General features: G+C 36.8%; 1 protein-coding gene and 1 long non-coding RNA gene across 4 annotated transcripts in view; one reads left to right on the top strand and one right to left on the bottom strand.

Moving 5' to 3' along the window:
* Positions 1 to 22,079, top strand: part of LOC124613032 (integrator complex subunit 7) — a 157,348-nt gene that overhangs the window by 90,613 nt on the left and 44,656 nt on the right. Inside the window, 4 exon segments of the mRNA XM_047141600.1 lie at positions 6,953 to 7,086; positions 11,248 to 11,449; positions 12,764 to 12,958; positions 21,843 to 21,946. Of these exon segments, the coding sequence (XP_046997556.1) occupies positions 6,953 to 7,086; positions 11,248 to 11,449; positions 12,764 to 12,958; positions 21,843 to 21,946 (635 nt within the window).
* Positions 14,431 to 22,079, bottom strand: part of LOC124613033 — a 53,609-nt gene continuing 45,960 nt past the window's right edge. For all 3 annotated transcript variants that reach the window (XR_006979596.1, XR_006979598.1, XR_006979599.1), the window contains one exon: positions 14,431 to 15,531. This is a non-coding gene — a long non-coding RNA (uncharacterized LOC124613033). The remainder of the gene's footprint in view (positions 15,532 to 22,079) is intronic.

Genomic DNA, 22,079 nt, shown 5'->3' with positions numbered 1-22,079 from the left:
ATTATTGCAATTCTATGATTAACAGAACTGTGCATGAATAAATAACTATTACTCTTCCAATTTATATGTCCAAAAGTGGAATTTTAAGACAGAAAACTTATTACACATAAAAACAAAATATTGTGCAGCTGTATAGGATGGCATGATCAGTATGTACTTGCATGTTAAAAAATAAGTTTTCCACACCAATAAATGCAAAAGATGACAATAACTTGCTGTTATGTATTAAATTAAATAAGCATCAAGTGGATTTTAACTTCATTACCGAGTTGTTTTATTCATTATAATTTCAATGAAACCTTATTTAGTATTTACTGGAGAAAGCAGTAACATTTGTATTTTGATGATGAAAAAAAGCAGCATACCTTTGATGAGTTATTTTGACAGGTTTCCTGGTGTCTGTAAATGCAATTGCAGTTACTAAAAACATAGGCTCACAAATTAGGGAATAAAGGAAAAGGAGTAATATGAATTCAACTGTCCTTTAAGTAACTGCATTGAAAGCGTTGTGATAGGAAAAATTTCGTATAGTGTGGTTTGAAATTAGTATAAACTTTATGCTTTTCTTGTACCACACTTTCAAATCAGAATCAGATACACAAAAGCAAACCATGAAATTACTTGGATACAGAGTTTCAGCACAAATAAAACCCAACTGTGTAACTGAATTTTTATTTTCTTTGGAATACATCAAGCTTCCTCGCGCTTTATTTGCTACTTTTCTTGACTGTACGTTATCATTCTTTTGTTTTGTATAATTATTAGAAACTGTATTGGTCATATCTTCATATATGTCAGTTAAAGCATCACCACACAAACACATATGAAGAAAGAAGTTTAAATTGATATCTGACAAAACAATACTTTTCAAAATGAACTGTAGAACCTGCTTTCAGTTACAAATTTTTAAAAAGTGTGATTCATAGGACTCTAATATCAATACACAAACAATACTCCAAGTCAGGTAGCATGATTGTTGAGGATGAAAGAGTAAAGTAACTCTTATTAAGAATATCTAAATGAAGGCTTCACTTGACTTAAGTACTGCAGCTGCACATGTTTCACAAAACCTTTTTCGTAAAGTCTTTTGTGTGACATTCCCTCAAATATAAACAAAAACAGGATTGTTTTTAGTTTATCATTTTTGTTCATTACTTGGACAAATGAAGCTTCAAATTCTGGGTCTACTAGAAAAATCAACACAATTCCAAAATCATCAACCAAACTGTGGTAGTTGAGAGAAATGCTTCCATAATGTGAAGATCATAAATCAAGTAAAATTTTAACATGAGTCATTATTATTATATCTTTCGGATTGTAAAATGTGAGTTATGAGATGTGATAATTTGCTCCAGATAGTTGTCTGTACAATCCAAATCTTGCTCCACAGGTTTCAGTCTGAAACTTTTGAGTCAGAAAATACCGAATTTTGTAATTATTATAACATAATTGAGTAATACAAAGAAGAACTCCATTAGCATGGTACAAAGCTTTTTGTGTTTCTCATGAAAATGATGAACCCTTTACATTTAATGAGTGCAATCTGCTTAATCAACAATCAAAACTTTCCAAAAGCTGTAGACTAGAATCATTACAAGCGAACCCGTGAACTGGGATTCTCGCATTCATTGCCTCCCACCAATCTGTAATAATTTGTGCTAACTGTTCTATACCCTCATCCTGCACTTCAAAACAAATCAAAGCAGCAGCAGGTATGTTTTGAAAAACATTGTTTACCAACACAAAGGAATTACAGACATTGACTGCAAGCAGGCATTGATTGAATGCTTCAGAACGATCTGTTCATTTCTTGAGGGTAATTTTGTGTGTGTGAATATATTCTTGAAGAGATCGAAACATATTCAAGCAGGCATTGATTGAACACTTCAGAGTGATCTGTTCATTTCTTGAGGGTAATTTTGTGTGTGTGGGTATAATCTTGAAGAGATCGAAGCATATTCACAAACACAAAATTACCCTCAAGAAATTCTAAATGAAGAGACTGATTTGAAACACACACATTCTATAGAAAATTTTATTGAAATTGTCTGCCCAAACATGAGATGAATAGAAAAAAAATCTACAAACATCTGACAGATCATGTCAACCATGAAATTCAAAATAACCACTGAAGCACATACATTTGAGAATAAAATAAAATTGGGAAATTGTCATAAACCTCACTCACTACATCACTATCTGGCATAACCAGTTAACAAAAAACAGTTGGATTAAATTACATATGAGCATAGAACCAAATAAACACGAATCATATAAGCAATATAATACAGCTGGTAAGATATGGCCTACCGGATACTATGGAAACAAACAGCCTGTAACTGTATAACATTGCTGACTCAACTATCAGTATAGCTGTCAAGTAAAGTCGTTATAAAATAAGCTATCATAATTCAAAAGCTTCAGAAATAACTGCTCCAGCTAAAGTTTAACACTACTATAACTCTACTAAAACCAAAGGAGCAAACTTATCCAATAGTGACAGCAAATATGACAGCGATATTATACGAATATCAAGATCACCATATGTATGTCGCAAAGTGTAATTCTATTCCATAATACATTAAACTGTCTACTTCAAAATCTGAAATTTTGCATAGATAACCAGAAGATGGCAATCAAGCCGAAACAGGCCTTTGCAATACGATATAATTGACTACAGCAGTGTCTTGGTCTCATAATGTATAATGTCATTATAAATATTAGTAGAACACAGCTTGATTGTTTTTCAACCTTATGTGTGAAACTGTTCTATCAAGAAGTGACAGAAGAATCCAAATATATAAAATGAAGATGTCTTGGAGTACTTGTACAGTTTTCTCTCTGTTCTTAGTTACAATACTGTCTGGCCTCTTAACTGCTGAGATGTAATGTCTATCCAAAATAGATTTGTGATTTGTTTTCCTCATATGCATATTATTGCTACTATCTTGATTTCATTGTATCTTCTCACATCATTATATTACATTAATACTTGCTCCATAGATCATGAATACAACATTTTGTAATTATGTGGACTTTGTTAGTGTAACACAAGTTTTCTTTACACAGTATAATTAAGTAGGAGGAGTTGTCATTCAGAAATTCTTTTAATTTGTTTTTAAATGTTGGTTGGCTATCTGCCAGACTTTTAAAGCTATTTGGCAAATGACCAATGATTTTTGTGGCTGCGTCTTTCATCCCTTTCTATGCCAAAGTCAGATTTAACCCAGAATAGTGAAGATCGCCCTTTCTTCTAGTGTTGTAGCTGTGCACTTCACTATTATTTTTGAATTGGGATGAGTTATTAATAATAAATTTCATAAGTGAATACATATATTGCAAAGGTACTGTGAATATCCTGAGTTCCTTAAATAAATGTCTGCAAGGTGATCTTGGGTGGGCTCCAGCTAGAATTCTGATTACACACTTTTGTGCAATGAGTACTTTTTCTCTTAATGATGGAGTACCCCAAAATATGATGCCATATGAAAGCAGTGAATGAAAGTAGGCATAGTAGGCTAATTTACTGATATGTTTATCACCAAAATTTGCAATAACCCTAGTAGCATAAGAAGCTGAATCTAACTGTTTTACCAGATCATCATTGTGTTTCATCCAATTCAATTTCTCATGAATGCATGCACCCTGAAATTTTGAATATTCTGCCTTAGCAACAGACTTATGTTCAAAGTCAATATTTATCAATGGTGTTATGCCATTTACTGTACAGAATTGTGTGTACTGTGTTCTCTCAAAATTTCGTGAGAGTCCACTTAATACTTTTCTGAGAGACAATATTCACAGTTTCCTCAGCTGATTCTTGTTTGTTGGGTATGATTACCATTCTTTTTTGTGCCAACTGCAGTTCAGTGTGCTGTTGGAAAATTCTTGTAATAAGCTGGTCTGTGCACAATAGGCTTATTCCCACCCTGAACACCAGGTGAAATGATGCGTCTGCTCCAAAGGGACATGTTGCACTGCCTGAAAATATTCATTCGAAACTCACCTCTCTCACCCCTATTACTTGTTCAGCTGTGCAACTACAGGGCAAGTTATATTTCAAACACAATACTTTACTCCTAACAAATCCCGAGGATTGTCTACTTACTCATCGTCATCATCATCATCTTTCATTGTTTTTTCTCTGTCCTTGTCCTCATTTTTCCCCACAGTTAATGCACCCCTCCTCCCTTTGCCTCCAGGCTCACTGTGAGCTTCATGCAGCTACCCTGCCAACTGTGTGTGTGTGTGTGTGTGTGTGTGTGTGTGTGTGTGTGTGTGTGTGTGTGTGTTATTTGTGATCTATGAACAAGTATTAATGTAATGTAATTATGTGAGAAGATACAATGAAAACAAGACAGGAGAAATACTATCCATATGAGAAGAACAAATCACAAAATCATTCTGTGGTTTTTCTGATGTTTCATCAGCAAGAGTGGCTAGCATTGATAAAGATTCACCCTTGGTTACTGGTTGTGGACCATACTCCACCACCAGCAAAGGATGTTGAGTCTTTGTCAGCGCTAGCTACTTGTGGTAGCAATATGTCAGAAAAACTACTAAAGGATCATCAACCAAAAACTTGAGATATGTGAGAACAAGCAACTTGTCAAGAAGTGCCTGTGAAGACTTCAACAGTTTTAAACTGTGATTAACTTGATATGTACAGTTTTTTACAGGCAGTTTTTGACACACTGAAAACAGCAGCAAAGATATTACTTCTACTGCTAGCATCACATTTAAATGACCACATTTCTGTATCAAAGAAATGTGTTCCATGGAACACCAACATCTATAATCACTTCTTTGTCAGTGAGAAATTAAATCTTCTTCCTTTCCTCCCTGTAGAAGAGATGCTTAAATACAGCTAACATTATCACTTGGGATTAATAAGGGATGTTTGTAATTATGTTTTGAAGGTACAGGAATTTCCAATTTGTTATTGAAAGTTTTAGGCCAGAAAGTAAACGCAAGGTAAGGAGGCAAAGTCTTTATGACTCCCCCCCTCCCCCCCCCCCCTCTCTAACCCTCCCCTGTGTGTGTGTCAGTGCCTGTCAGAGTTTTATATTACCAACATGTACCATTGTGATATAAATTTCCTGATAAGTGAATGTAAGCATTCCAGTATATTTGAAGATAACTCTGCAAGATGTGCAACATTCTCTCTCTCTCTCTCTCTCTCTCTCTCTCTCTCTCTCTCTCTCTCTCTCTCTTCTCAGAAGAAGTGGACAGTGTTAAATTCTTGGGATTACAGCTTGATAATAAATTCAACTGGGAGGAGCACACCACAGAACTGCTGAAGCGTCTTAACAAATCTCTGTTTGCAATGCGAATTTTGTCAGACATAGGGGATATAAAAATGAAAAAGCTCGCGTACTATGCTTACTTTCATTCCATAATGTCATATGGAATTATTTTTTGGGGTAATTCACCAAGCCAAGCTAAAGTTTTCCGGGCATAAAAACGTGCAGTAAGAGTTATATGTGGTGTGAACTCAAGAACATTCTGCAGAAGCCTGTTTGGGGAACTAGGGATACTAACTACTGCTTCCCAGTATATTTATTCCTTAATGAAATCTGTCATTAAAAATATATCACTTTTTCAAACCAACAGCTCAGTTCATGGAATCAATACTAGAAATAAGAATAATCTTCACAAGGATTTAAAGTCACTTAGTCTTGTACAAAAAGGTGTGCGTTATTCAGGAACACACATTTTCAATAACTTGCCAGCAGCCATAAAAAGCTTAACAACCAATGAAATTCAGTTTAAGAGAAGCCTAAAGGATTTATTGGTGGCCAACTCCTTCTACTCCATTGATGACTTTCTTAGTAAAACCAACTGATTTGTATATAAGTACAATGTAACTTCTGCACAATTTCAGTGCAGTAATGTGTTCATTGAAAATGTGTGGGTGTGTGTGTGTGTAAGTACAATCTAACTTCTGCACCATTTCAGTGCAGTAATGTGTTCATTGTAAATAAGTATTATAGTAGTTGTATTACATGTTTATTACCTTATAAATAAATAAAAAACTTTTTTATTTTAAATTCAGTGCATTAGTATTTGTAAGATGACTCTTTCATATAGTGTTCATTAAAAAATGACAATCATTCCACTTGAGACCTGTGGGATGGTACATTAGCTTATTTGTTTTAATTGTAAATATTTGTCATGTATTGTTGTTCTTCTGACATGTTCCACATCCTGGAGGACCACCTCACTACGAATCATTTGGGATGAAAGTAAATCTAATCTAATCAGGTAAATAATTTATTTACTGTGGCTGCATTGGCCAACAGAGTAATTTCATGAGCTAACAGTGAGGGTGAGAATGTTAAATGAACACGCACTCTTGCTTTTAAGTCACCATATTGAGACTTATTTCTAAATGTAAAACTTTGTGTACTGATTAATTTATGTTGCTTCCCTTCTAGTTTGGTGTCTACAATACTGTAAATTATTCTGTGCCCACACTTAAATAAAAAATTAAACAGATATCACAAATTGAAGAAATACCTGCAAGACAAAGTTTCCTTATTGAAATAAACTATGATAGAGATGCTGATGGAATGACAGCTGTACTACTAACAATGTAAAGTTTAGTATAAGATGCCGAGCTTTTAGAATAAAAAATATGTATTAAAATATTATAATATGAGATAAAGGTGTTTCTCTCTGTGGTGTGTGTTAGGTGTGTTTCTTGTTACAGGTAGCTTCCTTGGTGTTTATTCAGCTGTTTTTAGATGTTACTTAGGTATCCCTTTTGGTCCTAGGAACAGCGATTATTTGTGTAGTATGTTTAAAAAATATCATGCTGTTATGTCACTCTTAGTTAACTTTTATGATATTTCATTTTGCCTCTTTTTATCATAGCTTTTTATGTCTATCTACTATGGAAGGACAACATTATAACTTTTCCACTGTAACCAGGTTACTATATTGTTCACAGGTAATGCTTTGCACACTAATATTCCAGACAATGTTAACATATGAGTGGCCACTCGAGATACGAAAAGCAGTTGAGGCAGTTTCAGAGAAAGCTGATCTTTGGGCAAATTACAGGATAGCTCGATCTGCCGCCAGGTTAGTGATGCCTGCAAAGCTTTTGTTCCCACTTCCCCTGTGTTCAATTTGTGTTGTCCTTGACATTAATGTCTTTCGGATTTGTCCTTATATTTCATGTGTAAATTGTATGGGATGGTGATCACTAACTAAGGGCACACACTTTTCATCTGGGTAGTCAGTAAGAGTCAAAGAGAGAGAGAGAGAGAGAGAGAGAGAGAGAGAGAGAGAGAGAGAGAGAGAGAGAGAGAATGTGTGTGTGTGTGTGTGTGTGTGTGTGTGTAGATGACTAGACCTGAAGAAAAAGGAAAATGCAGGTGAGACAGTAAAATAAATTAATAAACAAGCAAGACAAAACAAAACAAAATGACAGCAGGAGCCATAGTAAGAGTGGAAGGGAGCAGCATATACAGGAACCACCAACAAGCTTCAGATGCATAACGAATCTTAGCAGTAATAGTAATAGTAGTAGAAGATGGAATTACAATCAAGCCTTCAAAATAAGTGAAAGGATCCAGGAGAGCTGCAAGTCTTATAGCTTCAGTCTACCTATCTCCAGTTGCTTCTGTGCATTGGAGGCTGTGAAAAAAAAAAGCATACAGCCAATGCAAGAAGTTCAGGAACAGTCTAACAGTACGGGATTTAAGATGCAAGTGAAGTCTGTGGGAAGTGACTACCAAATAATGTGAATTATTAAGACAAGTGGAGGACTAAGTGATTGGTTTAGATTCTATGGGAAATGATATTGGGTAAAGCAGATCATTGGATAATGGTTGGAGATAGTTTTAATTATACAGTGGAGAGTATCAAGCACACTGCTGAGACTATTCCTTATACTAATGTGAAGATTGTGTCATACTTTGAGTGGTATGATAACCTTACAATTAACCCTATGTGTAACACATTAATTAGAGCTTGAAAATTTATTCAGGGGAGAAGGATGTTTACATATGATTGTGACTGATGCACAGCTCCTCACTTGGTTGTAACATACACGGCATGTTTTGTATCCAAATACTTTAGGTAAGAGGTGGCTCCCACATTTCCAGAGGCATCCAATCCAGTGAAAGCAGTATGCATCACATACTAGTGATTTGTTGTTTATTCCCTGGGTCTTTTTATGATATATTCATCCAAAAGACAAGAGTTGAAGAATAAATATAGTTACAGTTGAAACAGCTATTAGTGAAAAAAAATATAGCAGCTAGTACAAAGCCATGGATGTTAAAGAAAGTACATGTAGTGTCTTCCATCAGAACATCTAAAGTCTAGTTAATAAAAAGGATGGACTTCTCATATACATACAGGAAAATGAAAGGATGGATTGAATTTTAACTGATTTGTTGTGACAGTTAGGGAATCTTGTGGAAATCACGGAAGCTGCATGAATTCATCTTGATGGATCATACTTCTCTTGAACCAATAAGAAGAAAGGGGAACTGGCTACATATGCAAAAATTGAGTAAAATCCCAAGCCCTTCAGTTTAATGGTAATTGTGTTGAACAGCTCTTTGAATGAAGTGCCACAGTACTTGTAGTGGTTCAGGAAACACACAAGGTTGTGGTACAGATAGTTCAGAGGTCACCAGTAGAATATACCTGAGAATTCAAAAAGCATCTAGGGACAATTTTAATAAGATTAGTGTTTCTGGAGACATGTAGAGTTGTTGATGTTGATTTATTTATTATTTGCCACAGTAAAATTCCCTTAAAAGATTGAAAAGCACAGTGCAACAACCTGACAGTTTGTTTTTAGACCCAACGACCTTCACTGATGTAGACATAAAACCAGTAGTCAATGTTTTATATGACTATAATGATCAAATGTTAACAATAAAATATACTGACTAATTAGCTAAAGATCATAGGAGGAAAGTACTGTGTAACGGATCAAAGTATTGTTTCACAGAATCATAAATGGTGGCTTGACCTTGGTGTATAGAGTGAAACTAAGGGAAGAGTGTGGGGAATATATTACTGGACAGGTTTGAACATTATTATCCTCTGAAATAAACAAGGGATTAATGTATCTTGTGCTACAAAGAGAAAGCATTTCTTAATCAAAGGACAAGCCATTGTCAAGAGTTGAAACTCCATAGCCACCAGCATTGTAAAATCCTCTGATTTGCTATCAAAAAAGTGGCATACGTGCACTACACTCAAAAAATTAAAAGTTCAAACGATAAGGCAAAAGCATCTTGGAACAGCATTAAATGAGAAACATACAAAAATTGTGATCCTAATTAAATTGAGCTTCCAGAAATGGTGTTATATTGAAATTGTTGGCCACTAAATTTTTCTACTTCCTCGGCGACAGCAAATATTCCACTGACTGATAAATGACAAAAATATAGATGCAGGCACTGCATGAACAAACAACAGACATTAGCATCATAAAATTATGAGACAGACTGATGAGGTGAAACTGGTAGTATGCAAAACACACATACAGAATTATCCTAGCCTTTGGAACTATTACTTCTTTCCTTAGAAGGAAAGAGGGACAGATTTGGGGAAGATAAAAAAAAAGAGCAGTTCACTCAGGCCTTCGGACGAGACTAAACTCACCAGTTTTCATGTAGAGTTTGCCTCCTTGTCAACACTCATGTTCTCTGGTGCAAACATATTCAACAAGCTCACATGTAACATAATGCAAGGAAGTGGATATTCCAACCAAGTAGAAGGAAAATTTAAAAAATTGCCAACATGGCAAGTAGCCGTGCTCATCATAAAGCTGTATCCCCCCCTCTTGCCTTATTCCATATCTTCATAGGATTGGTGTGTTAATCTGGATTTGGCAGTGTTAGTCCTGGAGGGAGTGGATTCAGATTCTGTCACCAACCTGGGAAATTGTGTGCCTCATCTGTTCATGTGTAGTGTTACCCATGTGAAAGTATGAGAATGTTATTTGAAATGTTTGTGAATCTTATAACTGAGGAGGGGCTTTGATACCAGCTTGATATTCATCTGAGTCAGATGTGGGAAACCACATAAAATCCACATCCAGGCTGGTTGTCAAACTAGCCCTTGTCATTAATGCCCCACATGGATTCAGTCTGGGCCCAGCATGCTCGCTGAATTCCAGATGCAGCTTGCTAGCGCATGTTGCCAACTAATGGGTCTTGTAAATTTGTATGAGAAGCTCTAATGTATTGCAAACATGACGATATGTTTACAGATAACTATTTTCTTTGCAAAATACTAATGTAATCCAGTAAATATCAAGCTAAAACATCACATACTTAATTTAACTGAGGAACGTGTGACTTTTTAATAGTAAATGCCTTCTTTCCAATTGATTAAATTTAGCTTGCATAAGCATGAATAGTGTTAAATGATACAGCTACAGTTAATTGTTAATACATATACATAAAATTAAGTTTTCTTATGATTCGCTTGTCTTTTGATAACATTTACCTTGATTCATTCCACATCGCTGAAAGTCATCCTACTTGACAGGGTAATGGAACATGAAATTTGAATGAACAAATGTATGACTGAATGAGTAGCTAATATAGTATAAATTTATTCATCCAGAGATCATCTTTGCAATGGTTATTTTATATATTGGTATAGTAAAAAGAGAAAACACTTAAATATGAACTAATTCATGCACACTGGCATGTAGTTATGTAGATGTCTAATTTAACAAGAACATGTACATTGTGCACAATGTTTTTTTTTCTTATTTTTATATTTTATGCAAGTGGTGTCCCAAGCTCATAAATATTTGAAGAAAGTAATTTTATGTAATTCCAAGAGCTACTGATAAAACAAACCTCTTTTACCAGTTATGATGGAAAAAAACTTAAGGTGGTATTACATTTTTTTATGTGCCAATGTTGCATCACTGTTACTGTGGCTTCAGTAATAAGAACAAATTTATAGAAAGTCATAAAGGTAACTGATGTTACAAACTAGATGAATTATTGTAAAGGGAGCCTACAAGGATGGAGCTTTACATGCACTAAAACTCCGGGCAGATATACCAAATCATTCTTTCAAAGATTGTTAGTAGAGTTTGGGCTCACCCTGTATGTGCATGTGGCAATTTTATATTGTTATTTTCTGGTTTTACTCCAAGGGAAGACAGACATATTTAACTTTGATTACCATGGCAAAGCAGTATTTATATTTAAAGTTTTAACATTCATTTATAACAGGCAGTCTAATGTTACACAGATATGGTCACCATGCTGTAGCAGCCAACATCTTCGGTCGCCTCCAGGAAAATGTGGCATCAGAGCAACTGCACTTCTGGCTTGTATCTTTGGAGGCACTGTGCCGTGGTGAGACCGCTCTGCAGGGTGGGCAGTTGCCTGGGACTGTGCAGAGGATCGAGACAGCTGTCACTCACTGCTGTAAAGCTACTGCAGCTCTCAAAGTGAGTAATATCCACAAAATTTGTAACTGACAGCAACAAACAGTTTTACATTATACCAATATTTGTGAATTTAGTGACGATGGAAAAAAACGTCATTTCTTAAATATTGGCATTGTTCTGAATGTTGCTATTAGTGTGAATATTAATCAATTATCATACAAACCTAGAACTGATAAAAAGTCTTATTACAAAACTTGACAGATTTTGCTTCAGTTGTGTTCTCACTGTTCTGTTTTTCATCTTTTTTTTTATTTCTGCTGTTAACCACTTCTCTCCATATTGTGACTGTTGCTTATAATTTACAAAAAGGGCAAACTCAGTTTAAATAAACTGAACATTTAAATAAGAGAAACAAGAGAGATGTTTTGTTGTCCTTAGATTTATTCATTTCGTGTGAAAATTGCCATGTGGCCCTATAACCGTCCTACCCTCTGCTCGCAATGTTCTGTGCACATGGATTAAGGAAACTAGAAAATACTTGTATCGGTTCTTGATCTCATATTTTGTAGAGAAGAAAAGTATTCCTTTCACCATCACACCGAACACTTAAATTACATGACAATGTTATGAAAAGGATAGTTGCTACTCACCATATAGTGGAGATGCTGTGTCATGGACAGGCATAACAAAAAGACTGCCAAACAAAGCTTTCGGCTTGTGGACTGAAAATATGGTAAGTTCATGAACTGTGTAGCTCCAAAATATTATCCCATACGCAATCAAGGAATGAAATAATGTGAAGTAAATGAGTTTACGCATGTCATTGGTGCTAAGTGTGGACAGTTTCTAATTTTATAGGTGGCAGCATTTAGCTTTTGTTGGAGGCCATAAATGTCTGCATAGTAAATATCAGTGCAAAGAATTGTGTGTAAGAAATTGTATGCCACATGTTTTATTGCCCTTAAGTGTCAACATACTAGCTGTAAACCAAAAGTTATTTCTCTCCAGAGCATAATATATTCAGTTCCTGTTTCAAACAATCAACAGCTTGCTTGTATCATAAAAAATAAATAAATAAATAAAATAAAATACATTGTGGAGTTGTATTTTACAATTGGAGGCAAGTCATTAATGTAAGTCAAAAAAAGAAACAGAAATAATATGGATCTTTGAGAAACTTTCCAATTGACAGTATTTTATTGCTTGCTATCTTGTTTCTTATTATGTGAAAATGTATAAATACCTTCTGCTTCCTGCTATTAAGATAAGGCTGAAACCACCTGACTACCTTACCTTCAGTTAATTTGTGTTTCAAATTTGAAAAGAGACATGCAAAGACTTAAGTTAAGAGTTTGTATTTTGTGTGTAAAACAGGCTGCAAGCACGCCTGCGCACTCACTGCAGTTTGCAACTGACTACACGCGGCTGCGTGGAGAGTTCCTGCAGTGCCTCGCACAACTAGCACACGCCTGCCACAGCCTGTGTACTGCACCACCACCCGCTGTAGCGTCTTCTGTAGCTGAGAGTAGCCGCGACCCACTGCAGCGGTTTGGCCATATCACAGCCCAGGTGACACTGTGAATTCAAACTTTGTGCACCCAGTTAGGTGTCATAATGTCACACCTCTAGAATGCTATTGGAAATTTCTGTACTACCTGCCGCTCCCACTTGCACACAGCATGTCCGTGCCATTCCCCTCTGCACACGCACACACACGCGCGCGCACACACACACACACACACACACACGCACACACACACACACACACACACACACACACACACACACACACTCTAAACTAAATTATCCCAGCTGGACATATTGTCGTGAAACTGCAGCCTGACTGGTGTGAAGGATTTTGTCAGATATATTGATCAGTGGCACATTCACATCTCATTTCCTCCCAGTCACTACCTTATTTCCCTTCAACCCCTCCTTCCTCCTTGTTTCAACACTCACTCCTCCAATGTAAACTCTCTCCCCTTGGGATGCATTGACAATGTGTGGGACAGTGTAGCCGTGTGCGTGCGTGTTTGTGTGCGTGTGATGGACATTCTTATTTCAGCTGTTAACTTCAAGGCACATTGTCTGAAAGCTTAGCAATAATTTCAATGCAATTTGTGTACTGGACCGTTGCTCAATGTTTCAGTTTATGGTGAATGGTTTCATTTAATCCTTCTATTTTTCTGAATGTGCATTACGTATATTTATTTGACATAGAAATGTATGACCTGAATTACATTTACTTAAGATTCTTCCAGAGAAACTGATTCTGGTACTTGCTATTTCTGTAACTTGTTTTGTGCGTTGTTCCTCATACTTAAACTTATTCTCTCTCTCTCTCTTTTTTGGGTGAATTTTTCTGGAGTTGATTGTTAGCAGTATCATTAAGTAGTAATAGAGCGTTGTACCTACTTACAAATACTTAACATTTGTTTACCTCAAGTGTCGGCTTGCAGTCCCTGCTCCAAGTATCGCTCCTCTGCTGGTCTTCCCACATTTTGTAACAATTTCCTGGTGTTTCAACATCCCTCTATATACAACCATGTTGTCTATGAACAGTCATGGCAAATTTGATGTTATCCACTATATCTTACCGACATCTAACATGAGCTGCCTTCAGACACTGGTCACCATATCATCAAGCAAATTTCAGCTACGGAGAGTTAAGTATCAGTGGTCACCATTCTGCTAATGGAAGTACTACTACTACCACCTGTACCATTAAACTTAAGTCTCAACCAACCTAAAGTGCCAGACAAATAGTGACAGTGAACTCTTCCCTGAAGACAGAATCACCCTTTGTACTTATGAAGAAACAAAGATCTTGCAGTATTTACTGATGTTCACAAAGATTTAATGAAACTACATAAATAGAGGCCTTCTGTTATTAAATGACAAGATTATAAATAGAATGGTTATTACTTGTTGAAATACAAAGTTGTCCAGTAATTATCTGACTTTTGACAGGGAAATATACAGGGTGTCCATAAAGTCCCTTTACAACTTCAAAATTTTATTACAATGGCAGTTTTGAAGTATTTTAACAATATGTCCTTTATTGTAATCAGTGTTTATAAAAGTTTTTTTGACAGTGTTTAGTAGACCTCTATATGGGCGTCTTTAGTTGCATGAAGCACATCAAGATGGTACTCGATTTCTTGCCATGTTCACTGTAGCATAGCGTCATCAATGGTGGCAATGGCATTACGAATCCTTTGCTTCAAGTCAGCAATGTCCCATATCTGTGTGTGATAAATGATATCTTTTACATACCCCCATAATAAAAGTCCAAGGGAGTGATATCTGGCAAAAACGGTGGCCAAGGAATTGGCCCATCCCTTCCAATCCATCTGCCTGGAAACGTTTCATTGAGGAACCGATGAACATGCAGTTCCCAATGTGGTAGTGCACCATCTTGCTGGAAAATGATAGATGGTTGTCAGTCAATCACTTGTGGTGTTACATATTCGGTCAGAAGGTTGAGGTAACCATCTGCAGTAATTGTTGACTCTTTGAAGAAAAATGGACCAATTATTCAGTTGCACATGATTCCACACCACACATTCACTTTTGCACTATCTCAGTGAAGCCCCTAGTCACATAGGGGTATTCAGATCCCCAGATTCTCACATTGTGTATGTTTAATGTTCCAGAATCATGAAAAGTTGCCTTATCACTGAAAGGCGTTCAAGCATGTTGAATGCAAACTCTGTCCATTTTGGGCTTGTCATTTGACTCGATTGTCTGTAGCAGTTGCACTTTGTAAGCATACAACCGTAAGTTATTGTGGAGGACCTTATGCACAGTTGAACGTGGTAGGTGCAACAGTCTGGCAGCAGTGCGGATGGACTTTGTAGGTGAATGAGTGAAGACATTTAAAACATGATTGCTGTTTTCCTTGGATATTCTTGATCGCCCTCTTCTCCCTTTGTCCAACACTGTCTCTGTCTCCATAAATTTTTTGTGCCACGCACGAATTGAAGAGTGCGATGGTGGATCTCTTCCATACTTCGTTCTGAAGTTTCGTCGAGTCTGAACATCCAATCTGATTTTGTCTCAATAAACCAGGTCACACATTGTGCCTTCTCTTGAGGAGTTGCCATTTTATAGAGTTTCAGTACCTTCCATCAACAGATTATCTGAAACACAAAATTTTAGTACATATAAAAACTTTAGTAAACAGTGATTACAATACAAGAAATTTTGTTAAAATATTTCAAAAACTGCCATTGTAATAAAATTTTGAAGCTGTAAAGGGACTTTTTGGACACCCTGTACATCCCATACATGAAACTGCTAAAACTGTAATCCCCTCCAAACTAAACTGCCGGTGCTTCAGACGTCCTTCAACTCAGGAGCACCTGCAGGGGGTAAGGAAGTGGGGTAGGAGGGGGGAGGGGGGGGGAGGGTACAGAGAGAGAGAGAGAGAGAGAGAGAGAGAGAGAGAGAGAGAGAGAGAGAGAGAGAGAGATGCAATTGGGTCAGTTGCCTCTAGTGAGAATTTATTTAGTTTATGAATATGAGAAAATATTTGTAACTGCAATACCTGGTTTTTACGACTAGTGTAAAGTGAGTTATAAAATGAACTAGAGTAATGAAAAATGTTGTGATAGGTTGGCATTGAAATTAAAAAAGGATGATTAATTTTAAATTGCTATGTTTTTCTTTCAATTTTTTGATGTACAAAAATTGTATAACCATATTAGAGCTATTGCAGTGTTGTCACTCAGTATGAGGAAGTTCTGAGAGAGAGAGAATGTCAGTTGTTGAGCAACATGTGCTTTCAGCTAGAAAGTCTTTCAACATTTACTGAAACAATTGCAGCTGCAGTTTGATATATTTTTATTTTAGAAACAAATCTAAAAAATGGATACGTGACACACATTGATATTTGACAAATTGACATTACATTTGGTGAAATACAGATACAAAATGTCAATACTTTTGCAAGTAGCAAATGTAATTAATTTTTTTGAATCAAGCCTTCTGACTAGTTTGATGTGGTTTGCCATGAATTTCTCTCCTGTGGCAACCTCTTCATCTCAGAGTTGCATTTGCACCCTACATCTACAGTTATTTGCGGGATGTATTCCAGTCTATGTCTTCCTGTGCAGTTTTTACCCTCTACAGCTGCTTCTAGTACCCTGGAGGTTATTCTCCAGTGTCTTAACATGGCCTACCATCTAGTCCCTTCTTTATATCAGTGTTTTCCATGTTTGTTTCTTCACTGATTCTGTGGAGAACCTCCTCATTCCATATTGTATCAGTCCACCTAATTTTCAACATTCTTCAGTAGCACCATATCTCAAACACTTTGATTCACTTCTGTTCCAGTTTTTCCATTGTCTATGATTCACTATCATACAATGCTGTGCTCCAAACATACATTCTCAGATATTTGTTCCTCAAAGGAAGACCTTTGTTTGGTACCAGTAGACTTCTCTTGGCAAGGAATGTTCTCTTTTCCTGTGCTAACCTGCTTTTTATGTCCTCCTTGCTTTGTTTATCATGGGTTATTGTACTGCTAGATGTAATAAGTATGGGACTAACTCCTTTGTCGGATGTACACAAAATACAGATAAGCATACAAACCTTTGTCAGATGTACACAAAATACAAATAAGCAAACAAAACACACACACACACACACACACACACACACACATATACACATACAAAGGTCACTGCCCTATGGTGTGGCTGGTAATATGTAGCAATCTTCTTTCTGTGTGCCCTGTCTGCCAATCGACACCTCCTCTTTGTGGTGAGTAGCAGTCTACTGTATTTCACTCTGTTGTTAAGCAAGTCACTATTATTTTTCTTTCTTTTCTACATATAGTAGCCACTTCCCCCAATTTTTTTAGAAATTCTGATGGAATGCCACCCATCGCTTCTGCTGTATTTGATCTCGAATTTTCCAGAGCTCTTCTAAATTATGGTTTTTACTGGATTTCATACGTCTTCCATATTAACTCTTAATTTCTTCTTCTATCAGACAAGTCCTCCCCCTTCATACAGACCTTCAGAGTACTCTTTCCTCCTATCCACTGTCTCCTCTGAGTTTAACAGTGGAATTCCCATTGAACCCTTAATGTCACCACCCTTGATTTTATTTTCACTGAAAGTTGTTTTGACTTTTCTATGTTCTGAATCTGTTCTTCTAACACCTATTTCTTTTTTTATTTCTTTTCATTTTTCTTGCAGCGACTTCACCTCAGCTGCCCTGCACTTCCTATTTATTTCATTCCTGATGCATTTGTACTGCTGCATTCCTGTCTTCCCCAGAACAGTTTTGTACTTTGTACTTTCTACTTTCATTGAACAATTGAAGTATTTCTTCTATTACCCAAGCTCTCTTCACAATTACTTTCCTTGTACCTATGTTTGTCTGTCCCAACATCTGTGATTGCCCTTTTTGGGGATATGCACTCCTCTTCATCTGAACTGCCTGCTTTGGTAAACCTTACAGCATTATCCATATTCTTAGCTAAATTCAAACACATGTCATCATTCCTTAGTACTTCAGCATCACCCTTCCTTCCACACTTACTGTTCTGGGTGATTCTCTTAAACTCCAGTCCACTGTTTATCAGTACTATATTATGATCTGAGTCTATACCTGCTCCTGGGTATGCCTTACAATCCAGTATCTGGTTTTGGAATCTCTGCCTGATTATGATATAAGACAGCTGGAAGCTTCCCGTGCCTCTGGGTCTTTTCCAAGTATACCTCCCCCTCTCGTGATTCTTGGAACAAGAGTATTCGCTATTACCATCTGAAATTTGTTGTGGTACTCAATTAGTCTTTCTCCTCTCTTATTCCTAATGCCAAGCCCATATTCTCCTATAACCATTTCTTCTATTCCTTTCCCTACAACTGGGTTCCAGCCTCCCATGATTGATTTTCATCTTGTTGGTGTTGGTTCTCTGTTGGATTTTATAAGAACAACCCTATTGCTGAGCAATTCACAATAGCTCACTCTCTGTCTTTGTTTCATATTCATGATGAATCTTACTCCCATTGTACCATTTTCTGCTGTTGTTAATATTACTGTATATTCGTCTGACCTGATATCCTAATTTTTTTTTCATTTCACTTCACTGACCCCCTCCCCACTTAATATGGGTTGAGTCTTTGCATTTCCCTTTACAGATTTTTCTTGCTCTCCTACTACATTCAGACCTCTGACATTCCCCGCTTCGACTATTAGAATGTTATCCCTTTGTTGGTTATTCAAGCTCTTTCTCATAGTCACACCCCCCTTGGCAGAACCGAATGGGGGTAATCCTTGCTAATGGGGAGATCATTGAGACACTTTTTCAGTTACAGGTGACATGTCCTGTGGATGTACCATAAGTGTCTTTAATACAGTGATTTACATTGCCCTCTATATCCTCATGCTGTTGATCATTGCTGATTCTTCCAGCCTGTAGGGGCTGCTTCCCACTCCAAAGGCAAGAGGGTACCCTGAACCTCTGTCCACTCCTCTGCTCTTTTATAAAAGGTCATGGGCAGAAGAATGATGACTTCTTATGCCAGGAGTCTTCAGCTGCCTTTTGCTGATGCTTTTTATTCAGAATTTAAGCAGTGGCTGGGTTTGAACCAGGGATCCTTCAAGTTTTGAATACTAATAAAAGAAGCTATCCCCAAACTATGGATGCAATAGGAATTTTCATGGAGCAAGTCCTACCCATTCGTCCACCTCCAGCATTAAAAGACTGAATGACTGTTTCATAAATGAATGTTAAACACACACATAAAAACTAAAGTAAAGTCTTAAAAATGACTTCATCCCCAAAAAATTTAATTCTCATTTCTATACCTAGAATATTGGGGATTTCAGTTATTATGAATGACGAATAGCTCATAATGAATGAAAGATTACATGTCAGTAAATTACAGGCATTACTATTAAAGTATGACAAAATGACATGAAGCAGCCATTCAACTGAGCAACAACACTACTTACATATGTACATATACTGTCTCATTAAGGAGGACAGCAATGGTGAGAGTTCTGCCTTGGAATTCTACCTTCCTTGCGAACAAAAAATCACTCTCCCACTTCCCACATCGCTTGGTTGCAAATACTCACAAACCTCAAATGACTGTTGCCAGTTGGCATTTACTTCAATATAACATACCAGGGTATGGCATTAACAATCCAAACATTGATAGGTATGGCATGAAGGCAATGATAAGTGCCAGATGTTAGTGAGAGAATGACGACTTGGATGTGATGGGCTGAAATGGTAATGATGTGGATATGAGTGGTTCTCAGTCCCTTAGCAACCTCAAGAGCTGCCCATGTTTCCAAGCTTTGTTCCTGTCTCAGGTCCTGATGTTCCTGATTTGCTGGTTTCGAAACATATGACAGGAAAGATAAAAATGGATTGCCAATATATTGTGTTGCTGTAGGAAAGGTGGGTGCCAGTGTCATGAGCAACTCAGTAAATCTAATGAAGTATAAGGCTTGTAACACTTGCCGCAGGGATGTGTTCTGTAGCACTTCCAGATTCCTTACATTATATGAAGCAGTATAGGCCCACTCGGATACATGTGTACTTCAAAATAAGGTGATATCATTTGAAACAATCTTCTCAGTTAATACACAGTGTAATTGTGGGAGACTCTTGGTTAGTGTCTTCAACAAAGTTTTCAGTTTAATGAAAGTAAATTTGGCCAGCTTTACAGATTGCATACAATGACCTCCCATCCCTTCTCCCCCCCCTCCCATGCCCCCCCTCCCAATCAGACTGTGTGTGTGTGTGTGTGTGTGTGTGTGTCCTCTTACGCTATTCTTTAAATAGTGCATTTAAATTTGAAAACAAGAAGAAGACTGAAGGAGCCACATCTGGAGAGTAAGGAGCTGTGCAAAAACTTGGCTCTACACTTTTTTTGAATCAGAAGAGATGAATGAGGGTGAAGTGCAGTTGTGATGCAACTACCAGTCTCTTTACTTTGTATAGTTGCAGTCATTAGAGCTAAACTTGTTCGTACAGCTGGTGATGGAGTTGATAGTTCTCTTTTGTTATTGTTTCTCCTTCCAGTGCCCAGGTATTGAAGAAGATACTTATATAATTGAATAGTTAAAAATTAATTGAAAAAGCTACTCACCAAGTGGCACATCACTCAAAAACCCCCAGTTAGGGGAAAACTATTGGATGGGATGAGAAAGAAAGTGTTGCCTTGTCACATCATTTGATAGGTCTCTGGTCTGGGGCATTGGGTGACTTTGCGATAAGTAATGTCTTTCCTTCTTGTCTCATCCAAAAAGCCTCCCCTGATGCAAATAGCGTGACTTTTCCATAATACCATAACATCCACATCTTCTACACCTCACCAGTTTAACATAAAAGTAATATACCAGCATTCTTCTATATTATTGCATTAGGAAATAGCATATAAATTTGAACAGAGCAACACAAATATTTAGAAATTTAATAAACAGACTTTGAAAACAATATTATTAAAATGCCATACTTATGGGACAAATAACCCAGAATTTGAATAACTGCACAGGTTATTCTGTTTCTGTTTTGCTGACTGGTGTCTGGCGTAAAGAACTGGCAGATGTTAGAGATAGAGGAATTAGCGTTAATTTTTGCATTCTCTTTTGTAAACTCAGTATTAACATGTTCCCTTAAATGGGTATAATAATTTGTCTGCCACACTTGCCATTTCTATTTGTGCAACCACCTGTTTCAATGTTTTCTAAACTTATGTAAATAAAGTAACTGATTTCTTCCATGACTAATGCTCTTGTTTAGTAGTTGGATATCTGTATAAAATAGCCAAAACAATAGTGTGGCTCCTTGCGGCCTGTTTAAGAGGAAAAATTTAATCAAATAACTCACAATGCATCTTGCAGTGATTATGATCATTCTCTCTCTCTCTCTCTCTCTCTCTCTCTCTCTCTCTCTCTCTCTCTCTCTCTCTCTTTTCCTTCCTCTCTTCCCCTTTTTTTTTTTCTTTTTTCCCTTCGAAAAGAATCCCATTGTTGAATCAGGACTCATTTTTTCGGTGTGACTGATTGATGGAGTACTTCTGGAAGTTCAGCTGAGTTGTTGTTTCCATTTTATTCTCAATATTTCAGCAACGGAACTAGTCATCATCTGGTTGGAGCCCATGCAGCAAGAGCACATAACAGCACAACTCACAGCACTTAAGAAGACTACTGTGTCGTTCATCAAAATATTGTGCGTAAAATGGAAACAGCTCAGCTGAACATCCAGAAGTACTCCATCAATCAGTCACACCGAAAACACATGAGAGAGCACTTATTGTAATGAATTTAATTGGAGTGATATTTAATGTTTCACACCTTGTCTATAATGTTAATCCCTCCTCACCTTGTGGTTTTCAATTGAAGTAAAACTTATTTGTAAATTTATTTACCAGTGCGTCAATGCAGCTGCTAATTCTGGATTTCTCTATTTTTTTCATGGCAGCTGCGTAAGTGTGTGAAAGACTTTCGCTTATGTGGTGAAATGTACTGGAAGCTCTACCAGTCTGCTTTTGATGCTGATCCTGCATCTCTTGCAAATATTCAAATGTATCCTTCTGGAAGACTTCTCAATGGATTTGGCTGCATGAGAATTAGCATATGAAAAAGGGAAAAATAAATAGCCCAGCTGAACTTACTAATACCAGATGTTAATTGTGTCACATAACATAATGATGATGTG

Source organism: Schistocerca americana, chromosome 4 (assembly GCF_021461395.2).
Source record: "Schistocerca americana isolate TAMUIC-IGC-003095 chromosome 4, iqSchAmer2.1, whole genome shotgun sequence".
NCBI lineage: Eukaryota > Metazoa > Arthropoda > Insecta > Orthoptera > Acrididae > Schistocerca > Schistocerca americana.
Note: the sequence above shows the minus strand (reverse complement) of the source record. Positions and strands in the feature narration are given on the sequence as shown.